The sequence below is a fragment of the Odocoileus virginianus genome, chromosome 27 (genome assembly GCF_023699985.2).
Source record: "Odocoileus virginianus isolate 20LAN1187 ecotype Illinois chromosome 27, Ovbor_1.2, whole genome shotgun sequence".
In the NCBI taxonomy this organism is placed as follows: Eukaryota; Metazoa; Chordata; class Mammalia; order Artiodactyla; family Cervidae; genus Odocoileus; species Odocoileus virginianus.
Genome location: NC_069700.1, coordinates 30,946,221 through 30,969,213, shown reverse-complemented (window position 1 = coordinate 30,969,213; position 22,993 = coordinate 30,946,221). Strand labels below are relative to the sequence as shown.

Sequence of the window (22,993 nt, the reverse complement as noted above, 5' to 3'; positions counted from 1 at the left end):
TACAGTTTAATGGTTTTAGTATATTCACAAAGTTACACAACCATCATCATTATCAATTTTAGAACATTTTCATCATTCCCCAAAGAAACTCTATATCTGTTAGCAGTCATTCCCCATTTCCTCCCCCCCCAACTCTTGCCACATCTTCCCCTGGCAATCACTTAGTGTCTCTATGGATTTTCCTACCCTGAGCATTTATACAAATGGAATAATTTAATATATGATGGTTTGTGATTCACTTTTTTAACTTAACACAATATTTTCAGAGTTCATTCATATTGTCCCATGGATCAGTACTCATTTTTGAGTGTGTGAGTGAGAAAGTCACTCAGTCGTGTCTGACTCTTTGCGACCCCATGGACTATACAGTCAGTGGAAACTCTCCAGGCCAGAATACTGGAGTGGGTAGCTTTTCCCTCCTCCGGGGATCTTCCCAACCCAGGAATCGAACCAGGGTCTCCTGCATTGCAGGCGGATTCTTTACCAGCTGAGCTATGAGGGAAGCCAATGGCTAAATAATATTCCATTGTATGGTTATACTACATTTTAGGCATCCATTCATCAGTTGATAGACATTTGGGTTGTTTCTACATTTTTGCATTATGAGTGATGCTGCTGTGAATATTTGTATACAAGTTTTTGTGTGGATATGTTTTCATCCTCTTAAGAATATAACCTAGGAGTGAAATTGCTGGGTTTTAGTAACTTCATAACTCTGTGTTTAAACCTTTTGAGTAACTGACATACTCTGTTTTCCAAAAAGGCTGCATTATTTTATATTCTCACCAACAGTGTATGATGGTTCCATTTTTCCACATCCTTGCCAACATTTGTTACTGTCTTCTTCATTTAACCTCATTTGGATGTGAAGTGGTATTTCCATATGGTTTTGACTTGCATATCTTCATGGCTGTTGATGTTGAGGATGTTTTCATGTGCATGTTGGTGATGTGTACGTCTTTGGCAGAATGTCTATTTTCTCCTGTTCTGTGGGTTGTCTTTTTGTTTTTTTGATACTATCCTTTGGAGCACAAACTTTGTAAAATTTTGATGAAATTCAATGTATGTATTTTATCTTTTGTCCCATGTAATTTTAGGGTCATTTCTAAGAAATCTTTGCCTAATCCAGAGTCACAAAGATTTATGCATGTGCTTTGCTCTAGGAGTTTCATAATTGTAGCTCTTACCGAAATACACACACACACCTTCAAAATGCCCCCTCAGGCATGGTAGAAACTTTGGCTTCATCATCAGAAGCCCTAAGTACTGATTAGTTATGACTTTACAGGACTAAGTGTCAAAATACTGTTATAAATTGAGGTTAATGTCACATGCACTGAATCTTGCAGGATTTTAGTTAGTGTTGAATGATATTAGGAAAGTCAGAGTCCTTTGCCGAGTGTAAAGTGTACATAAAAGATCAACTACAAGTAAGAGAAAAGAGGAAGGGAATCAATCACTTTGAAACTAATAAGTAAATATTGAAACAGTTTAATATTATTAATTTGGGGAAGAATTAACCTGAAACCACATCTCTCATCACACAGTGCAGTAAGTTAACAAAATGATCAAAAGTTGATCATCATGATTCTTTCTCTAAAAAAACATCTAAAAGTATAAAAGCTTTGTGTAGACCTTTATTTTGATTCAAGAAGACAAATGTGGCTTCAGGAATAAGTAAGCTGCAATGTATCAGAAAACAGGCAACAGAAGGGGTGAAAATGTGTAATGACAGACTTAAGGAAAAGATATGTGGCTAAACCATTTAAAATTGCTTGCATCTAAAAAGACAAATAATAATTATTAGAAATGTAAATCTAGGAAGCTCCCATGACTTACTGTTTAAAGGGGATGCTCAGTTAATTTACAGGTGAAAGGAAAGTACAGCAAATTAGTACAAATAATCAGCCTCCATTTTTCAGGGCTATGAGGAAATGGGTAAAATGAAACCTTCTAGGTATGAATCAAAATGTGACTGTTGCTTTAAAATAAATCAAAGTAAAACATGCCATTTTAACTTTTAACAGGGTCTCCTGCAACATTATGATGATTTATGTCAGGAAGTGCCTCCTGTGTTTGTCAATCTGATGACCCCTAAAATGAAAAAGGTTGGTGATGTTGATGGTTTATATTGATTTCCCTGTTGTTTAAAATTAGACTCCAGTTCTATAGATTATAGATTCTAGAACATCTATTCTTGGCAAGACCCTCTTTCTAGTTCAACTTTATAGCTCTATTTTCCCTGCAGAATGATTTCTTGTCTAGGTTTTGTTGCCTTTGAAAAACAAATAAATCTAAATAATGAGCACTTTCTAAGAATCCACGATTGCTTCATGGACAGCCAAAGATGATTAAAAACAAAAAGTCACCTTTACTAGGCATAATGGAGGGGAAATAGAATTAAGGAAATACAACCCATAATATTTCCAGGTAATAAAAGTCAGCCTTTTTATGAATGCAGATGCTCCTTTTTAATAAGGGAAACCATTTTTTTCTTTTTCTAGGTGGAAGCTGTGTTAAGACAAGGGCTCACAATATTGACATGGTCATCTTTAACACTAGAAAGTTTTTTTCAGGAAGTTGACTCAGTTTTGGGAATGTTCAACCAACTCTTAAAGAAGGTATGAGAGATACAATTTTAAAAACTACATACATTAATAATACTCAGGCTATACTTGATTGTTTGATTAACCCATGAAAGCTATTTAAGTCTATTTAAGTGACGTTTAACTAAAAGGACATCATTACATTAAGAAAAAAAAGTTTTGTACTTCTTGAACTGATTTGGGGCCTCTTGATTTAGAATTGCCTTGTTCTTGTCCCTGAATTACCTTGCCTGTAATATGTTAAAATGATGGTTCAGCTTCACAGTGTAGTTTAGAAAATGGTATAGTTGTAGACTGTGGAAGATGGTGGAATGGAGGGCTTACATACATCTGATGTTAATTAGATGAGGTAGTTACCCACTTGGAGACTATTTATTGATTTCTAACTTGTTGGCTACATAAAACATGCATAACCTTTTAGATGTGCTAGTCTGTCTGTGGTGACAGCATGGTGTAACAGACAAAACCCAGAGGCTTGAAAATCAGATAAACCTAGGTAGGATATTTCGACTTTTCACCAGCTCTGTGCTCCTCTCTGGGTTACTTGACTACTCTGAGCCTTGGTTTCTCTGGCTGTAAAACTGGGATAGTACTGATTCATGGGCTGGAAGGAGATCATGCATGTGAGGTTATGACACATGTTGCAGCTCAATAAAGTTTAATTCCACATCAAGAAAAATTTACTCCTAAAATTCCTACCAAATTATGCTTGGCTCAGGATGCAAGTTTCCAGATATAGCCCTCCAGGTTAGTTTATAACTCAAGTGCTTTTTGGATGAAAGAGTTTTCTTCGACATGTGTTTTCTCATTGGTAGATCAATGACTTGTGTGAAATGCATATTGATGCAGTTCTAAAGGAGATAGCCAAAACGGTGTTAATTTCCCTGCCTGAAAGCGGTGCTACCAAAGTAGAAGATATGTTGACACTCAATGAGGTATGCATTTATGTGTTATATTTTAGTCATAGAAATGCTAACTCATAAACTAAAATGTGAATTTGCATTCTAAAAGTAGAAATCTGTGTTCATGGCATTTAGACATTCTGGATTTTTTTTTTTTTTAACATCCTCAGCTCCAAAGACTTATAAGGTATCAACAGCTTAAGCTCATGGTCATACCTTAGACGTTATCCTAATAATGTCCTCAAGCTCATGCTGGAGTCCCCTGGGGTCCTGTCAGTGTTCACTGCCCTTCTTCCTCTGTGCATGCTCCCAGGGCAGTAGCATCTACTGTCATGGTTTTAACTATCACATACTTTGTCCTTAAGTCACCCTAATACCTGGGTGTCATCTAGAGTCCTTTTCTCACTCCCATCCCCAAAGCCAGTCAGTCTTCTAGGGCTCAGCCAGGTTTTGTCTCTTACTATTCTTCTTGAATTGCCTCTTCTTTTCCATATCTGCCACACTTGTCTTAGGTCATGCTTTTTCTTCGCTTTAGAGCAAAGGTTTATCACAAGGGCCAAGCAAAGAGAACGGGTAGCTCATACTCAACATGCCTAAACTTCAGATCAGGCTTTTAATGCTCATGAATGTGTCATTTGATGTTGTGATCTAACTGGTCTCTCTGTCCCCATGTTTGGCCCCATCATATCCATCATCCTCTGGTTGCAGGAACTCCCCAGCTTAAATCCTTCAATGGCAGTGGCACCCGCCTAAGCTCCTGAGCATCACATTAAATTGAACTGACTTGAATACCTACTTGTCCTCCCTTGGCTCAAAAGCACAAAAGACAGGAATCCTGTCTAATCATTTTTGAGGCCTGGCATGTAACACAGTCTTTCTCAGAAGCACTTACTTTTTGTCTTGAACTCTGAGCCCTTTTTTCTTTCTTGCCTGCCTTCTGCTTCCCACCTCCTTACAGGTTTAGGTCACCTTGCTAATGTCCTTTTCAAGACAACCAAGGATGGTTCCATCTCAAGGGATCTAACCTGGTCATGGGAAACAGGTGCCCTTACCTTCTCTTTCTATGGAAATGTGGTGTCCTCTTTGCAGGACACCTTTCTGAGCTGTTTGGGGTTAGGGTAGCCAGCCAGCCTCTTGCTTCAGAACTACTTAGGCATGGAGCAGCCCCTGCATCCCCAGATTGCAGCGGTCACGGGTCAAGGTCTCTGAGCAGTTCTTTTTCAAAACTTTGAGGTAGTGTGATCTCAAGCCATAAACTTGAGTGAGGGTGAGCTAGTGGTTGTAAATTTCTAAGGGAGACTGTATCTGTCCCTCCTAGAGCGTCAATCGAGATTGCTGACTGTCCTGGAGAGTGTGGCCCTTGATTTGCCTGATGGTGTGGCAGGGAGGGCAAGGATAGGTCTCAAGTTCCTGTCTGCTACCCTTGTGAGGGATCTAAGGCCTCATTTATTTTTGTATGTTTGTTTGTTTAGGGGGGGATAAAAGCCCCCATAAAAGCTTTAGCTTCAACTTCTAACTTTAGGCCCATATCTTTTTTTTTTTAATTGAGATATAATGTGTATACAGCAAAGTGCACAAATCTTAAGTGCACTATTCAGTGAATGTTTATATATGACACACCCTTGTAACCTTCTCCACAGCAAGGTATAGAACATTTCTTCATTGCAAATGATCCCTTCTGCTCCATTCCAGGCAGCAAGCACCCTCTACCCCAAAGTCATCAACATTTTGGCTTCTGTCACTGTATGTTAGTTTTACTTGTTTTGAACTTCACACAAATGAAATCAAGGAGCATATATTCTTTATGTCTGGCTTATTTTGCTCAGGGTCTGTGAGATTCATCTGTGTAGTTGCATGAGACACTATTTCTTTCATTCTTATTCATTGCTGACTAGTATTTCAGTGTCTGAGTTTATTGCAATTTATATATCTATTCTACTGTTTGGGGCATTTGGATAGCTCACAGCTTTTGGTTATATGCACTGAGAACTCTTGTACATGGTTGCTTTTTGTTTTGTTTTGTTTTTGTGAACCTAAGCACCTGTTTTGGTGAGTGTATTCTTCTAGGTGAGTTTGCTGGGTCATAGTCATAGGTTATGAATATATTTAGCTTTTGTAGAAACTATTTTTTAGAGTTGGTGTGTTTGAATTAGGAACCAAAGAGGTTCACACATCGCATTTGATTCATTTATCTTTTAAGTTTCTTTTTGTCATGATCTGAAAGAACAGCATCAAAACATGTATATTATCAAGTGTGGAAACAGATCTCCAGTCCAGGTTGAATGCACTGGGATGACCCAGAGGGATGGGATGGGGGAGGGAGGTGGGAGGGGGGTTCAGGATGGGGAACACATGTAAATCCATGGCTGACTCATGTCAATGTATGGCGAAAACCACTACAATATTGTAAAGTAATTAGCCTCCAACTAATAAAAATAAATGAAAAAAAAAGTTTCTTTTTGTCATCTTCCCTTTCTTTGCTTGCAGTTTTTTATTGCAGTAAAATATACATACTGCAAACTTTATAATTTTAACCATTTTTAATGTACAGTTCAGTGGCATTAAGTAAAATTCAGTGTTTTGTAACCGTCTATTTCTAGAACATTTTTTTTTAATCATCTTACACAGGAACTCTGTACCTATTAAACAATGACTTCCCATTTTCCTTCTCTCCACCCAACCCCTGGTAACCTCTATACTGTTTTCTATGTTTATAGATTTGTCTATTTTAGGTATCTCATGCAGGTGAAATCATGCAGTATTGCCCTTTTGTATCTGTGTTACTTCACTTAGCATAATGTTTTCAAGGTTAATCTATATTGTAGCATGTATCAGAATTTGGTTCCTTTTTAGATCTGAAATGTTCCGTGGGATATATATGCCACATTTTGTTTATCCATTCATCTGTTGGTGGACATTTGGGCTCTTACCACCTTTTAACTATGAATTAAGCACTAGTGTCCCTACCTTCAATTCTTTTGGGTATATAGTCAGAGTGGAATTACTGGTCATATGGTAATTCTATGTTTAGCTTTTGAGAAATCACCAAGTATTTTTCACTGTGGCCATACTGTTTTACCTTCCCACTAGCAGTGTACAACAAAGGTTCCAATTTCTCTACTTGCTTGCTGACAGTTCTTATTTTTCATTTTTGAAAATTAAAACATTTTTCATAATAATCTGAATGGATGTGAAGTCTCCTTGTGGTTTTGATTTGCCTTTTCCTAATGATCGCTAATGTTGTGATGTGGTGCATCTTTTCATGGGTTTGTTGGCCATTTGTAAATTTCTTTGGAGAAATGTCTATTTGAGGTGTGGGGGGTTTTTTTGCCTTCTTCTTTCTTTTAATGCTTTTTATTTATTGAAGAAATGGGATCATTTATCATATAGAATTTTCCATGTTTTAGACTTTTGCTTATCATATCCTAGTAGTGTGATTTTTAAAAATTAAAAAATATATATATCATTTATTTATTTTATTTGGCTGGACTGAGTCTGAGTTTTGGCACACAGGATCTTTAGTTGTGGCATGTGAACTCTGAGTTGGGGCATGTGGGATCTAGTTCCCTGGTCAGGGATTGAACCTGGGCCCCTTGCATTGGAAGTATGAAGTCTTAGCCACTGAAACACCAGAGAAGTCCTACTTCAGTTCAGTTCAGTTCAGTCGCTCAGTCGTGTCCGACTCTTTGCGACCCCATGAACCGCAGCACGCCAGGCCTCCCTGTCCAACACCAACTCCCGGAGTCCACCCAAACCCATGTCCATTGAGTCGGTGATGCCATCCAACCATCTCATCCTCTGTCGTCCCCTTCTCCTCCTGCCCTCAATCTTTCCCAGCATCAGGGTCTTTTCAAATGAGTTAGCTCTTCTCATCAGGTGGCCAAAGTATTGGAGTTTTAGCTTCAACATCAGTCCCTCCAGTGAACACCCAGGACTAATCTTTAGGATGGACTGGTTGGATCTCCTTGCAGTCCAAGGGATTCTCAAGAGTCTTCTCCAACACTACAGTTCAAAACCATCAATTCTTCGGCACTCAGCCTTCTTCATATTCCAACTCTCACATCCATACATGACTACTGGAAAAACCATAGCCTTGACTAGATGGACCTTTGTTGGCAAAGTAATGTCTCTGCTTTTTAATATGCTGTCTAGGTTGGTCATAACTTTCCTTCCACGGAGCAAGCGTCTTTTAATTTCATGGCTGCAATCACCATCTGCAGTGAGTTTGGAGCCCAGAAAAATAAAGTCAGCCACTGTGTCCACTATTTCCCCATCTATTTGCCGTGAAATGATGGGACCAGATGCCATAATCTTAGTTTTCTGAATATTAAGCTTTCAGTCAACTTTTTCACTCTCCTCTTTCACTTTCATCAAGAGGCTCTTTAGTTCTTCCTCACTTTCTGCCATAAGGGTGCTATCATCTGCATATCTGAGATTATTGATATTTCTCCTGGCAATCTTGATTCCAGCTTGTGCTTTCTCCAGCCCAGCATTTCTCATGATGTACTCTGCATATAAGTTAAATAAGCAGGGTGACAATATACAGCCTTGACGTACTTGTTTCCCTATTTGGAAACAGTCTGTTGTTCCATGTCCAGTTCTAACTGTTGCTTCCTGACCTGCATACAGGTTTCTCAAGATGTAGGTCAGGTGGTCTGGTATTCCCATCTCTTTCAGAATTTTCCACAGTTTATTGTGATCCACACAGTCAAAGGCTTTGGCATAGTCAATAAAGCAGAAATAGATGTTTTTTTGGAACACTCTTGCTTTTTCGATGATCCAGCGGATGTTGGCAGTTTGATCTCTGGTTCCTCTGCCTTTTCTAAAACTAGCTTGAACATCTGGAAGTTCACGGTTCCAGCAGTGTGATTTAACATGTTGACCTAGTCCTCTATTCCTTGAATTTCCTATGTATTTTAATTAGCTCTGCATGATTGATTCAGTTCAGGTTCAATTACTTTTGCTTTTCCTGACAGAATAGTTCACTGTGTACTTCCTATTGCTTCACATCAGGAGGCACATTTTATTGTTGTTTCCTTTTCTGTGATTTTAAGATTAATTAGTGGGCTCAAATACAGTCAGCTTTATCCATCATTATAAAGTTTCCCACCAGCCTTTCTCCTGAAGAGTAGCAATCTTTGATTATTATTGCTTAGAGCCATTATTGTTGCCTGCTGCTGCTGCTAAGTCACATCAGTCGTGTCCAACTCTGTGACCCCACAGATGGCAGCCCACCAGGCTCCTTTGTCCCTGGGATTCTCCTTATTGTTGCCTAGAGATTGCAAAATGTTGATTTTCTGACTTTAGCATTTATGGATAAAATACTTCTATAGAGAAGAAATTTCATTCATTAACTGGTTGGTTACTATGAAACAATGTATAGAAAATTCAAGTTCAGTGCTTCAGTTTTCCTTTTATATACCAGTTTTCAAAATAATGAGTTGGCTCACTGGCAACTTCTAAAATGCTCATTGTAGTTTAAATTATATAAAGATCATTATGAATATATGGATTATTATGTATTTGAGGGATTCAGTACATGGAAGTCATTATTCTTTTTTCTATTTAAATTTTGTCATCTTTGTCCAGTGGAATTCTTCAGGTAGGCTTCTGTGTTTTTGATATGAGTCTCGTAGTCTTTGAAAGCTTTCTTGCTTCCTGGAACTGCTGGAAATCTTAGGTTCATCTTGTACATTTCCTGCCCCAGATCTGGGATAACTCAATTTTCCAACTAGCCCTTCAGTGTTACTGGTGGAATATGATATTTGAAGATCACACCCTAGGTGCTAGGAATGGCACTCATTTTTAACTTTCACCTGTTTTTATAGTATTAATTCTGCATCTCTAATATATCTGGGGTGGTATTTCTTGGGTTGGCAAATAGAGTCTGCTCTATTCCTGGGCTCCATGTTATTTTAGGAGGGAGATTCCTTCAAATGTTGTATAGGTCTTTTTCCAGCAATTAAAGTTTTCCAAAGAAGTCTCCTGTTTCCTGCCTGGGGATGAGGGGTAACAGCTTGCCATTTCCTTCTTGCTCATCCTGGAATCTGACTATGAAAGTGAAAGTCACTCAATTGTATCCGACTCTTTGTGATCCCTGGACTGTAACCTGCCAAGCTCCTCTGTCCATGGAATTCTGCAGGCAAGAATACTGGAGTGGGTGGCTGTTCCTTTCTCCAGGGGATCTTCCCAACCCAGGGATCGAACCCAGGTCTCCCAATTTGCAGGCAGATTATTTACCATCTGAGCTACCAGGGAAGCCCAAGAATACTGGGGTGGGTTGCCATTTCCTTCTCCAGGGGATCTTCCCAACCCAGGAATCAAACCAGGGTCTCTTGCATTGCAGGCAGATTCTTTACCAGCTGAGCTACCAGGGAAGCCCACGTACTTCATATCAGGTCTTACTTATAAATTAACAGTGTACAAAGGAGTAGGGACATTTCTCCATTTTTTTTTTCATTTTGTCCTCTTGACAATGAAAATAATTTCTATTAGTGTGTGCATATGACTGTTCTGACACTGTCCTCTTCTCAGTCAGGGGAAATTCACACTACCAAAGAAAATTTTCTTTGAACATATAAACACAGAACTTTCATATGCATAGAAGGAGAAGCAGATCACCCAAACAAGGGAAATGAGGATAAAGGTTGACCAAGTGTGAATGTGGTGGTTACATGGGTGGCCCCAGTCAAGATACAGGAGGTGAAACTTGGAAGAGCATGTTTGTCAATCAACATGCCCTGGTCATATGTCCTAGAGGGATCTAAGATCGAGTAACACGTGGGCTGCCTTCACACAATCCTATCACTAAGGTAAACCATTACAGTGAAGACAGAATAAGATTTGTAATGACAAAGCACACTGGATAACACTTTGGAGAGAAATCAGTTTCAGAAACATGCCATACATAGTGTTAATCTGGGGGGATGCGAGGTTATTTTGCACTGACCAGTGGTTTCAGACCGTGTTGGGGACCAGGGCTTATTTGCAGTAATGGCAAGTGTTCCTTATCTTGGGACATCTAAGATAAGGATGTGGTTATAGGACAGATTTTGTTAATTATTTAAAAGCTATCTTCTTTTAGCCTCCAGTTAGTCCTACTCTGATGCTGGGGCTGGGACTCTGCAAATTACATTTATCCTTGGCCAGCTGGATGCCTTTTAGGCTTGCTGTATAGGTAATAGAAGGAGGCTGGAGGAGAAAATAGGCTTCCTCTTTCTTGTATTGCCTTCTGTTGCTGACACTATTACCCTGGCAGTGGTTGTTAGTCCCAGGCCCTAGCTTTTTCCGGCCTTCCCAGAATCAGCCTCATGTGTCTCTCAGATATACCAACATCAAGAGGCCCCTCTCTGAGCTTCTGAGGCAGCAGTGCTAGCTGAGCGTCTCCCCATCTCCCGGTACCAGGTTCCAATAACTTCACCCTCCTCCCTGGGCTCCCCCATGCCCGGGGATGGGAGCTGCTTCCTGCAGTTTCTCTGTGTGACCTCTGTGTTCTTTTTTGCCCTTTTAATCCTTCAATAGTTGCTTAATCAATCTTTTAAATGTTAAATTCTCTCATTCTGTCTGTTAAAATAGCTGGAGGGGCGTGTATTTCCTTGCTGGACCCTGATCAACATATCTGTATATTGATAGATATACACATGGAATTGGTGAAAATCAGGGCAATATTATGATTCAAGTTAAGATAGAAGAACACAGGGAAATAGATGAAAGGGTATTAAAAATTCTATCCGCAAAATCAACTTGGCTCCATAGAGACAGCAAGTAGATTAGTGGTTGCCAGAGTGGTGGGGAGTGACTGCTAATGGATATAGGGGGACTCTTTTGGGAATGATGAAAATGTTCTGGAATCAGATGCCAGTGATGGCTTCCCAGCTTTGTGAATATACTAAAAATCAATGAACTGTGCACTTTACAAGGGTCAGTTTGTGTTATATGAATTATATCTCAATTTTTAAAAATAGAAAGCCACTCACGAAATCAGTTTGACTGCCTTTCATTTCATCCCTGGCATGCTCCTTGGTACTGCAGTCTGTTTCACTCAGCTGTGAGAATGATCTTATTAATCTTCAAGGACTAGCTGTTCTTCTCATGAAGAGATATGGGCCTTATCAGGAAAAGATGCCTTGCTTTGTGAGGCATCTCACAAAGTTGGGCACTACCAAATTGGTAGTGACATCATATGGAGGCCGTTTTTGTATTCTGTTATCTCATGGCATTATTTTGCCACTTGTTAAAGAGGATAGCTGTGCCATTGGTTTCCAAGTGAGACAGGAAATTTCTTTGCAATGGAATGTGTACGTCTAAGTTTCTTACTTCTGGCTTTCTTGGCAGTATGAGCTGTCATGGTTATCTGAGGTGACCTAATTCATAGCAAGAATCGAATGTGAGTTCTTTGATCAGGGTTCAGGAACTCGGATGGGGCTGGATTATTGTGTTTGGGATGGTATTGGTGCAGAGCCCAGCAAGGTGAGACATTCCAGGAGTCTGAAGGGTGAAAGTCATCAGCACTTCTGGGGCTAAAGACGCCAAAGGAGGAAAGAGTGCTTTCAGAGTCCAGTGAGAACTGGAACCACGTGGAGGGGCTCATCGTGTTGGAGCTGAATTTGTGAAGAGACACAGCCTCTACCAGAGATGCAGCCCTACCCTCCTCTGCCAAGGAGGGAGTGGGAGGTACCCTCCTCTCCTGCTCTCCTATTTTCTGTTGGTGCGTCCCACTGGGTCAAACCCAACCGGAAGTCAGAGAATCAGGGAGCCCCAGGAGGCAGTTTCTCTCTGCACAAGGCAGAGTGGAGAAGAGCTAGGAATGGGTTGCAGGAGGCAACGGGGAATAACCTGCACCTGGACTGTCTCCCAAGCTGGACTTCACAGAGTTGCAGGGATTATTTGTAGTTTCCGAAACTGAAGTCATGTATATAGTCCGCACTGTCCCAGAGCTCTTGGTGCGCTGCTGACTTCTGCATCCAACTCTTCCTTCCTTCTGGTTCTGTGGAGAAACTTCTCACCTCTTTTCATAATTGAGGTGCTACTCGTGGGCTCTGGAGTCCACGCCTTCTTGTACTTGGCAGCCTACCTCCACCAGTCTCCCCTCTTCTAGATCTTCAGCTTTGTCCTCTCTAGGGGACCCCGCCCCCTAGTAGTCGAATATATTCTCCCCCTTTTCTTGCCAGCAAACAAAAAACGCTCTCACATCTCCTTCACTTCTTATTCACAACTAAACTTATGCAAATGCTCACTCAAGCTGCCTTCACTCTCGCATTTCTCTCTTCCCTGCTCCAGTCCCCTCAATTCCTGCTTCCAGTTATTTCTCGGCACTAGCTATTGTTTTTGACAAATTTATTGTAATATAATTCACCTATTTAAAGTGTACAATTCGGGAACTGCCTGGCGATCCTGTGGCGAGGACTCTGTTCTTCCCACTGCAGGAAGCATGGGTTTGATCCCTGGTTGGGGAACTAAGATCTGGTAAGCTATGTGGCACAGCCAAAAAAGAAAAAAAAAAACTCGTACAATTCAGTGGTTTTAACATATTGACAGAATTGTGCAAATGTCACCACAATCAATTTTAGAACAGTTCATCTCCCACAAAGAAACCCCATACTCATTAGCAGTCATTATAATTTTCTGTCAACCCTCCCAGCCCTGCTGCTGCTGCTAAGTCACTTCAGTCGTGTCCGACTCTGTGCAACTCCATAGACGGCAGCCCATCAGGCTCCCCCGTCCCTGGGATTCTCCAGGCAAGAACACTGGAGTGGGTTGCCATTTCCTTCTCCAATGCATGAAAGTGAAAAGTGAATGTGAAGTCGCTCAGTCATGTCCTGGGCCACCACTAGCCCAGGACTAGTAGCCCAGGACTTGCTTTCTGTCTCCATAGATTTGCCTACTGTAGACATTTCTTACAAAAGGAATCACATGGTATGTGGTATATTGTGACTGGCTTTTTTGACTTAGCTCAGTGTTCATTCATATTGTCCTGTGTATCAGTACTATATTTCTCTTTACTGCTGAATCATAGTGTGTTGTGTGGGTAGACCATGTTTCAGTTATCCATTCATCAGTTGATGGACATTTGGATTCTCACTTTTTGGCCTTTATGAATAAAGCTGCTATGAACATAAATGTACAAGTTTTTGCAGGGACATATTTTCATTTCTCTTGGGCATCTATTTAGGAGTGGCATTGTTGGGTTACGTGTTAAGTACATGTTCAACCTTTTGAAGAGCAGTCAGACTTTTCCAAACTGGCTGCATTATTTTACATTCCCACCAGCAGTATGTGAAGGTTCCAGTTTTTCTACACCCTTACCAACACTTATTATTCATCTTTTTTATTATCACCTTCTCAGTAGGTATGAAGTGGTATTAGACTCAAATCCTTTGTTCATTGTAAAATTGGGTTATCTGACTTTTTATTTTTTAGTTATAATAGTTATTTGTGTGTTCTGGATACTAGTCCTTTATCAGACTGCAAAATTTTTCTCCCATCCTTTGGGTTGTCTTTTCACTTTCTTGCTGGTATCCTTTGAAGCCACAAAGTTTTAAATTTTGATGATGTCCATTTCATCTGTTTCTGTTGTTGCTGCTCTGCTTTGGTGTCAAATATCAAAGAAAACTTTGTCTTATCCAAGATCATGAAGATACATGCTTATGTTTTCTTTTGAGAGTTTTATGGTTTTCGCTGTCACATTTAGATCGATGCTTCATTTTGAGTTAGTTTTTGTGTATGGTGTAAGGATCCAGTTTCATTATTTTGCAAGTGGATATTCATTTGTACTAGCACCAATTGTCATATACCATTAATTTCATTATTATATGGTATTGAAAACATACAGAGGAATTTCTATGGCCTCCTCCCATTTATTCTTATGAGCATGTTCTTTTAACATAAAAGATGACTTTATGTTATTTTGTAGAGGTTTTCAGGGGAGTGCCAAAATAAAAATGTGTTTAATCTGTCATGTTTAACTAGTAGTCTGGTTCCTTTCTTGTGCACATGTGTATGTGTGCTCAGTTGTGTCCAACTCCCTTGCAACCCCATGGACTGTAGCCCACCAGGCTCCTCTGTCCATGGGACTTTTCAGGTAAGAATACTGGAATGGGTTTTCATTTCCTCCTCCGGGGATCCTCTCTACCCAGGGATCGAACCTGAGTCTCCTGTCTCCCCTTAGCAGATTTCAAAGCAAGTAGAGGATGTGTGTATATAAACAGGTGTGTCCCTTCTTCTGTGACCAGCTGGAATTGTGTCCACTTGCTTAACGCTTGTTTTCCCTGCTGGACTGACGTGGCTCTCAGCCTCCATTGCATTCCAAAGTTTAATAGTGTGTTGAATAAATTAGAAAGAATGGAGTGAATGAATGGTGGAATGAAGTCTGAAGAGTTGGTGGGGATAGGAGGGAAGGGAGACTGTCTTTCGGTAAAAGGAGGAACGTCATTTCCCCTGAGATTGAGAAAAGATGAAGATGGTTTCAAATACAGGTGAGGCGGTATAAATCTGGGGGACAAGCTTAGAAGTCTCTCTCTCAATCTAGCAGCCAAAAGAGGAACACCTGAGAGCTATGCAGGGAGACTATGGTATCTCCCACAGCTTGTCTGGAGAGAATTTGCATAGATAGGCTTGGGCTCCTTCGCAAAAGTGATTTTAAAGGCCCAAGTTGGCTGCTATGATTTACTTTTCTCTTTTCTAAAATGCATGGACAGTGTATGTCAAAAGGCTTGTTTAATTTTATAAGCTAGTTTTCTGGATTTAACTAGTTCTCAATTTCTTCCTAAAGTATTTGTTATTAGAAACATTCAAAAGGCAAAAAGCACAAACTTTTAGAATCACACAAAGCTGGTTTCAAACCCCTATTCTTACCACCCACTGCGTGACCTTGGGCAAAGTTTTTATTCTTTCAGAGACTCAGTTTTCTCATCTGTGAAATGGGTACAATAATATTACCTATCCCAAGAGGTTGTCGTTTAATTAAATGAGTTCATATGCATAAAGCTCTTAAATTGATGCCTGGCACACAACACAATGCTCAGTTAAAAATCTTCTCATTTGAATCTCAAAATGACACTTTGGATTGTTGTTTTTTAAAACCATTTCTCACTTTCAACTTGTGACATCTTTCTCTCTGTTATGTCTTCAGGCTTCTTTCTTTTTATTCATATGAATGTGAGTGTAGATCTCTATGAGTGATTGAATCAGGTAAGGTAAAAAACTTTGAATTTGGCACTTCCCTGGCAGTCCAGTGGTTAAGACTCCATGCTTCCCCTGCAGGGGCACAGGTTCCATTTCTGATCAGGGAACTAAGATCTGTACACTTCATGGCATGGCCAAAAAAACAAAACAAAACAACTTTGGATTTTTATTCTTTCTCCTCCTTTTCCTCGCTTGAGACTTAGCAGGTTTCTCAGGCTGCTTTTAGCTGTTGACAGTTTGGAGTCTGAATCGTTATGCTACTGGCCACTATCTCTAGGTATTTTCAAATAGCGTTAATTAGAGTTTGACAAATTAAAGTCGTATTAAGAAACTTCACAGTAGTTTTAAGTATCTGGAAATTAATAGTCATTTCTTTATTTAATAGACATACACAAAAGAATGGGCTGAGGTTCTAAACCACAAAAGTAAGCATGTGGAAGAAGCTGTCAAAGAACTTATATCAATATTTGAGACTATTTATGAAGTTAAGTACAGTGGGAAAGGAGCAAGACACTTACCAGGTAACGCAACTGGTTAAAATGTTTGAATCATAAGTGCTACAGATATGCTCTCAAGAAGGCCCTCTGTGCTTAGCGTGTACCGAAATTCCAGACTCTGGGAAGGACAGGGGTTCAGCATAAGCCATGCAGTTTGCACAGTGTGGGCACAGCGAGCCTTTGTATGAGTTAGGGAATGGTGGGCACCCCTCTGACATCCAGGTTGTCGTTGTTGTTTAGTTGATAAGTCGTGTCCCACTCTTTTGCCACCCCAGGGACGGTAGCCCGCCAGGCTCCTCTGCACATGGGTTTTCCCAGGCAAGAATACGGGAGCCGGTTGCCATTTCCTTCTCCAGGGGATCTTCCCTACTCAGGGATCGACCTACGTCTCCTGCATTGGCAGACAGATTCTGTACCACTGAGCCACCTGGGAAGCCCCAAATCCAAATTCCCGGACACCTGTTAAGGACCAGCCTTGCAAGCAGGCCTTAACATGGATAGCAGTCTCTGGCCCGCTATGTTAACGTTTTCTTTTTTATGTATTCATTCCAACACACTGGTTGTCACACTGCCTGACAGCCATCTGAGTAGAGGGCAGAGATGCTGCTAAACATCCTCCATTGCATAGGACAGCCCCCAGCAAAAAAGAAAGTAGTCAGTAGAGCTGATGATGAGAAACTCTGAGCTTACAGTGGTTGAGAATCTGCCTGCTAACGCAGGAGATTCCAGAGACGTGAATTCAATCCCTAGGTTGGGAAGATCCCCTCGAGGAGGAAATGGCAACCCACTCCAGTATTTTTGGCTGGAAAATCCCATGGACAGAGGAGCCTGGCAGGCTACAGTCAATGAGCTTGCAAACAGTTGGACACGATTGAATGCACACACACACACACACACACGAGTGATCTTAGCTAAAACTCAAGTTTATAAATGATTTAATTCTCTTTTATTTATTAAAACAAGCCTTTAAAAATTATCTCTGTAATATCCTTTTCAGGCTCTTCTATTCCAAAATGTTCTCGTGAATGTAGAGAGGGCCCACACAGTAGGAATTACAATTAATGGGTTTGTGCTGTGCCTGCAAAACTCAGCTGTTTTTTGAGACCTAGTCAATGGAAAGTTAGGAACTGTAAGTTAAGGACAGGTGGACAGGTGGAGGAGCAAGCCATGTGCAGGCAAATATCCCTTTCCAGTAATGGAAAAAGTAGGTGAAAATGGACATGTTCGTTAAGTAAAAACTTCAGTTTAATTCAGTGAACAAATTGTTTAATATATAAAGTACATTTTGCTTTCCTAAATGTATAAGACCCGTAAGAAGTGCTGAAAATAATATATTTACTGAGGGGAGTTTAGGTAATAAATATAAATAATTTGTAGTTTTAATTTGAAGGGAAAACCATTGTGTGTGTGTGAAAGTGTTAGTGGCTCAGTTGTGTCTGACTCTTTGCGACCCCACAAACTAGCCTGCCAGGCTCCCCTGTCCATGGAATTCTCCAGGCAAGAATACTGGATTGGGTTGCTATTCCCTTCATCAGGGGATCTTCCCGACCCAGAGATTTTATTATGTTCACTTACTGCTAGAAAATGTTAAATGTGTTTCTTTAGTAAGTTATAGCCAGTTATAATCCACTTGCAAGATTCTGCACCAAAGTTCCTAAATGTGAGAAGTTTTTGCAAGGGATAAATTTGAAACTATTAGAAGAAAGCTTTGCTTTTTTGGGGAAACACAGGGGCTCATCCCACCTATGAAGCAAAGTTCTTGGAAAAGTAGCATCAATATGCTAATCAAATTAACAAGTCTTTAGATTCATTAGGCGGGGCGCAGGGAAGGTGTGGAGAAGACTGAGGGGGGAGTAGAAGTTTACAGAACCCCCTCTCTAGTATTGCCATGCCATACTATACAAAGTTTTTAAGGGAAAGGAAATGAAAGAAGGGAAAACATAAGTTAGGAGAGAAATGTTGGGGCTCAGAACATACCACCCCCAAATGTGCTACTATGCATATTGAATATTTTAAGCTAAAGGAATTTGAGAGGTGGTGGTACAGGAAAGTGAAAGTGTTAGTCACTCAGTTGTGTCCGACCCTTTGTGACCCTATGGACTGTAGCCCACCAGTCTCCTCTGTCCATGGGATTCTCCAGACAAGAATACTGGAGTGGGTTGCCATTTCCTACTCCAGGGAATCTTCCTTACCCAGGGATTGAACCTGGGTCTCCTGCATTGCAAGCAGTTTCTTCACCATCTGAGCCACTCCAGGTGGTATGGGAAGGAATCTCCAACCTCTATTTTCTCCTCTCATCTGAGAGGCTTCCATGTATCCAGAGAGGAAAGGAGCATCTTTATTTTCAAAGATGGGAGGATGCTGAGAGGAATCAGAATAAATGGGCCTTGCTAAATCCTATCACATTTTTTCCTATGATTTTCTACTCTTTATAGAACCTAGCGCGGAACCCCGCAGTTTAATCACATCTTTGGATCTTAATTTCCTTTTGAAATTTCTCGTGTCATGTAAAACTTATATTAAATAAATTTGTATGCTTTAAAAAAACAAACAAAAAAAAACCTCAGAGCTTAAATATCCACAGCATGTCTTCTTCCTCTTAGAGATTTTTCACTTACTTTAAGTGGTTTTCATCATAAGTATCAAAAACACAAACATATCAGCTTGTTAGGATAGCAAAGTCAAAACTTAAACAGGTATTTTAGAAAGCTAACGTGTAGCGGGAGCCGCACGCCTGGAAGATGGTGGTTACTAGGTCTGCGCGGCCTCAAGGCCGGGACCCAAGCCACGTCAGTTGAAAGCTCGCGGAAGAAGAATTCTGTCACAAGACTTCAAGTGCACCCAAAAGGCAGGAAGGGGTCCTCACCTGATAACCCAAATACTGCTGAATCACAGACCACTCCAGAACGAAGTCCAGCTCCTAAAACCAGGAAGAGTGGAACTACAGGCTCATTACCAGAAATGAACAAACCTTCGACAGATGGCGAGATCTCTGAAGCAGAGTCAAATTGTTCTTCCGTGTCTGAGGTCCAGGATCCTATTTTCAGAGTAACTAGGAGAAGACAGATCTTAGTTGCAGGCACCACAGTTTCTAGTGTAAGGAAAAGGCTAAAAATAACTCGGGTAAGTGAGTCTCATACTGAAGAAGTCTCTGAAGCAGAATCACATGTTTCCAGTATTTCTAGAATTATGCCTGGCACAGAAATAACAACCAGAAGAAGTAAGGCTAAATCCCAAAGAGAACCAAAGCAAGAATGCCATGTGGAAGTTATTTCTGATGCTGAGTCATCATGCTCAGATGTTTCTTCATTTTCTGGAATTGCAACTAGGAGAACAACAAGGAGTATGCAGAGGAAATTACAGGCACAAACTGAGGAGACTAAGATTGTACTAGAAAATGAGAAGGAAATCACACATACACCTGTGAATTTAGAGGATTCAGTTAACAGACGAACTTCTCGTTTACTAGCAAGATCACTTTCTCAGATAAATAAGCCAAATTTCTCTAATAATGAAATTTATAATGACCCTGATGATGATTCCTTCTTTGGAATTTCAGAAAAAAAAACTAGCAGTGAAAAAAGCCCAAAATACCATAAGAGAGGAAGAGCAGGACAGTATTTCACCTCTCAAAGAAATATCAAAGCAGAATTGTAAAAGTTTAGATGAAGAAGCCAAAAAAATAATAGTTGGGGGAAAAGAAGGTAATGAGAAGAACTCTCAGTTGAAGAATCTTCCTGAACTTCAGGACACTGGCCTTCCGCAGTTAGTTTCTCAAAGAGCATTCAACCCCTGAAAGTAACAAAACCACATCAGAGTCCTGAACTCTGAACTGTGAGGCTGCGATGAAATCGTTAGCTCACACATTTGCCATTGTGGAAATGGACAGATGGAATGAAGAGAGAAAGAATGCCATAGAAACAAGTGACAGTTCAGAACCTGGTGATGGTAGTGATAGTGATGGAGAAGAGTGCCCAGTGATAGGTGTCAGTGAAGACAGGAGCGAAGAAGAGGAGGTAGATTCTGAGAAGGACACCAAGCCAAGTAAAGTTGCGTTCAACACAACTCAGGATAAAGATGATTCTGTTTTGTTAGTTCTCAGCAGTGATGAAAGCCAGCAGTCTGGACACAGTGAGAATGAAGAGGACACTGTGTGTTTTGTTGAAAATAAGGGTAACAAAGAGTCCCTAAATGGAGACTCAGAAAGTCTGTCACGTGACAATGCATTGTTTGTGATTGACACTACTCCCGGATTGAGTGCTGATAAAGATTTTTACTTGGATGAAGAAGACAAGGCAAGTGAGGTTGCCACTGAGAAGGAGGAGGAGGAAGAAGAGGAAGAAAGTGAAGAACTATCAGACCATGACAGAAATAAAGATAATGAGTTTAGTGATGAAAACACCTTACTAAGTAGCACAAAATCTAAACTTCTGAAGTTGACGAGGAGCAGCATAGATCCTGGACTGAATATTAAGGAGCTGGGTGGTTTGTATATTAATTTCAATGCAGACAGGCTACAGTTGAACAAGAGAACCCTAACATAGGTAAAAGAGAAAAGGAAAGATGAGCTTCTGCAGAAAACTGTCATTACTCCTGAATTTGAAAAAAACTACTGTGTCCCACCGTATAGTGAATCAAAATATAAACTTCAGAAAAAATGCAGAAGAGCGACAAAAAACAGCAGGTGATGGATGGTTTGGTATGAAAGCGCCAGAACTGACAGACGAACTGAAAAATGATCTCAAAGCACTGAAGATGAGAGCTAGCATGGACCCAAAAAGGTCTTACAAGAGAAATGATAGAGATGGCTTCCCTAAGTACTTCCAGATTGGAACCATTGTGGATAATCCTGCTGACTTCTACCATTCACGAGTTCCCAAGAAACAAAGGAAGAGAACTATTGTGGAGGAACTGCTGGCTGATTCTGAGTTCAGAAGATACAACTGAAGGATGTACTCAGAGATAATGGCTGAAAAGGCAGCAAATGAAGCAGGAAAGAAGTTTCGAAAGAAGAAGTTCCATAACTAAGATTCACCAGGCAAATCACAAAATTGATACTGCAGTCTTTTTTTTTTTTTTTGGCTGCACTGCAAATTATACAGAATCTTAGTTGCCTGACCAGGTTTTGAACCTGCACCCTCTGCAGTGGGAGCATGGAGTCTTTGCCATTGGACCACCAGGGAAGTCCCTTTATGTATTTTTTAAAGTCACATAAATAACTTGGAACAAAGTAGAGAGTTATCAACAAATGTAAAATACCTTATTCAGTGAAATACTGAAATAAACTGAAATACTTCAACTAAAAAAAAAAAAAAGCTAACATGTAGAGCTCTCTTTAAATGTTCCTTCATTCTAGATACTGTGTTTGAAAAGTGTACTTGATTTAAATTGAATTCCAAGGGTGATTCTCCTAGAAACAAATTTTTGATTTTTCGATTGAGAGTTTTTTAAAGAAGGAGCTTCCTAAGAAGGTTTGGTCATATAGAATAAACCAAATGCTAAGTATTAAATGTTCTATTTTTATGTTATCTTTTCTATAGAGCTGAGAAAGCATGTTGTTTTTGGAAGTGAGGGAGAAGATGGTGAAAGCACTGATTATGATGCTAATATTGTGCCTGAGGCTGATGTTAAAGATGATAAAGAAGATGAATTTAAGAAGGTATTATTGTGAAACAACCTCCTGCAATTTCACAGAATTATAACTCATAGGCTTGCAGATAATCCCAAATGGTGTTTTCCTCCCCGCCACCCCGCCCCCAGGTAGTTCTGCAGCCAATCTGTGTGGATTTATAACAAAATCCAGAAAATATAATTTTCTATCCTACACTGTGGAATCTGACAAGCTACAGCAGTCCTTACAGTTTTTCCCCCAATATCATCTGCTTTTAATCTGATTCTGTCAATTACAGTTTATATAGTTATTGCCTCCATTGTGACTGACCATGCTTTCTTATGTAGTAAATGTCACATCTGGGACCATAGTGCCAATCCATTTGACTCAGGACGGAGAACTTTGTTCTCAGTTACTGTTTTTAATGGAGTTACCTATATTGCAAGACCAGACTTTGATTCACCTGGGGTCCAGGGATCTGCATTTTTTATAAGCACTGTGGATATCCTGTGGATTCCCCTGCAGGAGAAACCCCAGGTGGGCAGAGTTTCACATTACACTGAGATGTGTTGAGAATGGAAATTGAGACACTGGGATTCTTCATCCTTCTTAGGCCTCCTGGCCGTTCATCGACTCTGAATGCCTCTGCCGCGTTTGTACTACTTCCCGATTTCTCCTGCTGCCATCAGTTTTCTTTTTCTTTAATATTTATTTATTTCTATGGGTCGGGTCTTGCTTGTGTCACCTGGGATTTTCGTCGTGGTACACAGACTCTTTAGTTGTGGTAAGAGGGTTCTAGAACTCTTGGCTTCAGTAGTTGTGGTAAGCAGGCTTAGTTGCCCTGCAGTTTCTGGGAACTTTGTTCCCCGACCTCAGGTCGAACCCGTGTCCCCTGCATTGGAAGGCAGATTTTTAACTACCTGGGAGGTCCCCCTTTAATTTTTTAACCCTCCATACCCATCTTTTCATTCTTTCTCCATTTTACTTTCTTTTATACTCTCTAACCCACGCAAGTGGTGCTAGTGGTAAAGAATCTGCCTGCAATGCAAGAGACATGGGTTTGATCCCTGTGTCGGGAAGATTCCTCTGGAGGAGGAAGTGGCAACCCACTCCAGTATTCTTGCCTGGAAAATTCCATGGACAGAGGAGCCCGGTGGGCTATAGAGCATGGGGTTTCAAGAGTTGGACACAACT

At 40.4% G+C, this 22,993-nt stretch overlaps 2 protein-coding genes across 2 annotated transcripts in view; both read left to right on the top strand.

Moving 5' to 3' along the window:
- Positions 1-22,993, top strand: part of DNAH8 (dynein axonemal heavy chain 8) — a 341,076-nt gene that overhangs the window by 85,242 nt on the left and 232,841 nt on the right. The window contains exons 20-24 of the mRNA XM_070456508.1: positions 2,028-2,108; positions 2,505-2,621; positions 3,422-3,541; positions 16,077-16,212; positions 21,729-21,847. Coding sequence (XP_070312609.1) covers positions 2,028-2,108; positions 2,505-2,621; positions 3,422-3,541; positions 16,077-16,212; positions 21,729-21,847 — 573 coding nt within the window. The remainder of the gene's footprint in view (positions 1-2,027; positions 2,109-2,504; positions 2,622-3,421; positions 3,542-16,076; positions 16,213-21,728; positions 21,848-22,993) is intronic.
- On the top strand, positions 18,930-21,503 carry DNTTIP2 (deoxynucleotidyltransferase terminal interacting protein 2). Its single transcript, XM_070456507.1, is given in 5 exon segments — positions 18,930-18,968; positions 18,970-19,746; positions 19,748-19,969; positions 19,971-20,851; positions 20,853-21,503. Coding segments are annotated over 5 exon segments (2,283 nt in total). The 3' UTR covers positions 21,217-21,503.